Genomic DNA, 3,146 nt, shown 5'->3' with positions numbered 1-3,146 from the left:
AAGTATTTCAAAAACAAGGAAGTAGACAACTATTGAATGCTGCTGAAGGTTTAGTAAGATGAGAAAAGTGACCACTGGGTTAGAAACACGCAGGACACTTGAGACTTTGACAAATGCAATTTTCGTAAATATATACTTTAACTTTTTGCTAAATTTCTACTATAGGATTCTACCATTAGACGGTCTGGTAAACAGACTAACGGCCCCCCAAAGATGTCCATATCCTAATCCCTGGAACCTGCGAATGTTGCCTTACATGGCAAAAGGGACTTTACAGAAGGTAGTAAGTTAAGGATCTTGAACTGAGGAGTTTATCCAGGTGGGTCCAATGTAATCACAAACGTCCTTTTAATAAGTTAAAGAGGGTGGCAGGAGACTCAGAGATTTGAAGATGCTATGTTGCCAGCTTTGAAGACGGAGCCAAGGAATGCCAGTGGCCTCTGGAAGCTGGAAAAAGGAAATAGATTCTCTCCTAGTTTCCAGAAGGAATGCAGCTCTGCCAACACCTTGATTTTAGCTAACGATCATTAATCCAGCAAAAGCCAAAACCTAAAATGACTTGACTGGGTAACCAGAATCTAAAAACCTAAGAACTTGACAATACGGTCAACCAGAGATCTGACCAACATGAACTCGCTAATCACACAAGTATAAGTTATGGTATGACAGAGCTCCATGGCCTGAAATTCTTCAACTCGTAAACTTAAAACAACTTTTATAGATTTCAAGCTATATGCCACCCAGTGATGGTGTAAGTATGCATCTGTATTTTCTTTTTTTTTTACTCTGAGTTAACAGAATCACGCTCTTTTTTTGTTGTGGAGCATGGGCTCTAGAGCGCGGGCTCAGTAGTTGTGGCGCACGGGCTTAGTTGCTCTGCGGCATGTAGGATCTTCCTGGACCAGGGCTCAAACCCATGTCCCCTGCATCGGCAGATGGATTCTTAACCACTGCGCCACCAGGGAAGTCCCTGTATTTTCTTTTGACTTTTATGAAACCTGAATAGAAGAGACTTCCTTTGGTCATAAACTTCATAAATACCAAGCAATTTCAAAATGCCAACCTGGTGCATATAAATCTCAACTGTATTTAAGATAAGTCAGACTAGGATTAGAGTCTGTGGTACACTGACAATACTGCTGCTGGAAAGCAGAGAACCAGGCACGTAGCAAGTTGACAAGAAAATACGCTCATGCTGTGAGACCCTGTGTGAATTATCAGTCGGCTCTCCCCATGACACACCTCTCTTGGCCCTCTAAGGCAGTCACAGCCTACTGTGCTTTCCGCCAGTTTACCAGAAATCCTCAAAAACTTATTTTTTTGTTGGTTATTCCTTTTAAGGAAAGTTATCAAGGGTCATTCACAAGATAGGGAAAAAGCAATTTGGCAGAGATGTTATTTATTTCTCTAAAGTATTTACAAACTACTAGTTCAATATTCCTTCCATATTAAAAAATAAATGTGTCACAAATCTAAACTCAGTTGATTCATTTTATTAAAAGGTAAAAAAAAAAAAAAAAAAGGCTTTCTGAATACCACCTGAACTTAAAAGGATAAAGTAAAACAAACATTGCAGGTCTACAATTACCCCATTTTTATAAAATCTTTCCTATCTATCTGCATATACACATTCAGAGGTACACTCATGTGTGTTAATGTTCACTCAATTTTAACAGAATTTTTTTTGGGGTAGTGGGATTTTGAGTGATTTTTCTGATATCTTTCTGCTATTTCTTTTCTTTTTTTTTTTTTTTTTTTTTTGCGTTACACGGGCCTCTCACCGCTGCAGCCTCTCCTGTTGCGGAGCACAGGCTCGATGCGCAGGCCCAGCGGCCATGGCTCACGGGCCCAGCCGCTCCGCGGCATGTGGGATCTTCCCGGACCGGGGCACGAACCCACGTCCCCTGCATCGGCAGGCGGACTCTCAACCACTGCGCCACCAGGGAAGCCCTCTGCTATTTCTGAATTGCTTTTTTTTTTTTTCTCTTTTAACCAGCAAGTATCATTTAAATAAGTCATTATTCTGAAAGTTTTTTTTAAAAGGCAGGTCAAGTACCCCTATCCAGTCTAGGAGGAAGAAAGGTATATACAACCCTACCAAAGCGCATAAAAATTTCAAAAATCCAGTACAAGTAACTGAATTTCAAAATCAGGAAACAATTTATGTTCACTACAGAATCTTTAACTGGGTTGTCTTTCAATATAGTTATGACGTAAAAAAACTTTCTGGCAATTTCCATTTATAAAACTCAAACCTATCAATGCTTCCCAAGAAACAAACACAGTTTTGTTTTAGAGGCATTTTATTTAGAGAACTAAAAACAATTAGATGTTCAGAAGCAGTGTACAATGAAAGAGAAATCAAACCAGTTACTTTATCATGTATTCCCCCTCTTCTTTATAACTAAAGCAAAAAAAAAATGGCTTTCTGCTTTAAGGGAAAAGTCAGAAAAATAGGCCAATATATTTTCCCTCTTCATAATAACATAAACAGCTACAAGAAATCTACCTGTAGTAAGAGAAATTGGATGTTGGTTTGCACATATTCATGAAAAAGACAACAGACTACCGTACTACAAGAGTATCACTCCATCCGCCTTCAGCTGATACTCTTGTGTTTTCACTTACAGGTATCACCAAGTTGGTTACTTCCAGCACTGGAGCTAATTCATATTCCTCATTATTTACTGCTCATGTTTGCCTTAAGCAGAGAGTAACTCTGGAGGCTGATGCTTTTCTCTGTTTGTTTTAGTCCATAAGTTGTGTACATCTGCCTGATGCTCAGGCCTTAACCTCAGGAGTTGAACTATAGATGGAATCTGAATTCTCTGAAGCAATTTCTTCTAGCTCCTCTTCCGCTGTCTCTGGAAAACTGATCTTTGGCTTTGCCAGCTCACCACTATCTTCTTCTATGAAAATAAAAGCAATGATGATTATGTGAATTATAATATCACTAGCAATTTCTAGCATTTAACAAGCAAGAAGAGTACGCCGAGACTATGCCAAACGATGAGCTACAAAACATAAGAGGAACAGCTTTCTTAATAATTGTGGTTCTAAAAAAGTATGTCTTGGGCTTCCCTGGTGGCACAGTGGTTGAGAGTCCGCCTGCCAATGCAGGGGACACGGGTTCGTGCCCCGGTCTG

At 39.7% G+C, this 3,146-nt stretch overlaps 1 protein-coding gene across 2 annotated transcripts in view; it reads right to left on the bottom strand.

Annotated features, from left to right (window-relative positions):
* Positions 1–2,285: 2,285 nt before the first annotated feature.
* The window catches only part of STRAP (serine/threonine kinase receptor associated protein), an 18,581-nt gene continuing 17,720 nt past the window's right edge, over positions 2,286–3,146 (bottom strand). Inside the window, exon 9 of one of the 2 annotated variants that reach the window (XM_029206521.1) lies at positions 2,286–2,909. In XM_029206521.1, the coding sequence (XP_029062354.1) occupies positions 2,782–2,909 (128 nt within the window). In that variant the 3' untranslated portion in view covers positions 2,286–2,781. The remainder of the gene's footprint in view (positions 2,910–3,146) is intronic. The other variant, XM_029206522.1, reaches the window with a different exon arrangement.

This window comes from Monodon monoceros, unplaced genomic scaffold (assembly GCF_005190385.1).
Source record: "Monodon monoceros isolate NGI ecotype Baffin Bay Population unplaced genomic scaffold, NGI_Narwhal_1 Super_Scaffold_6, whole genome shotgun sequence".
Classification (NCBI taxonomy): Eukaryota; Metazoa; Chordata; class Mammalia; order Artiodactyla; family Monodontidae; genus Monodon; species Monodon monoceros.
Note: the sequence above shows the minus strand (reverse complement) of the source record. Positions and strands in the feature narration are given on the sequence as shown.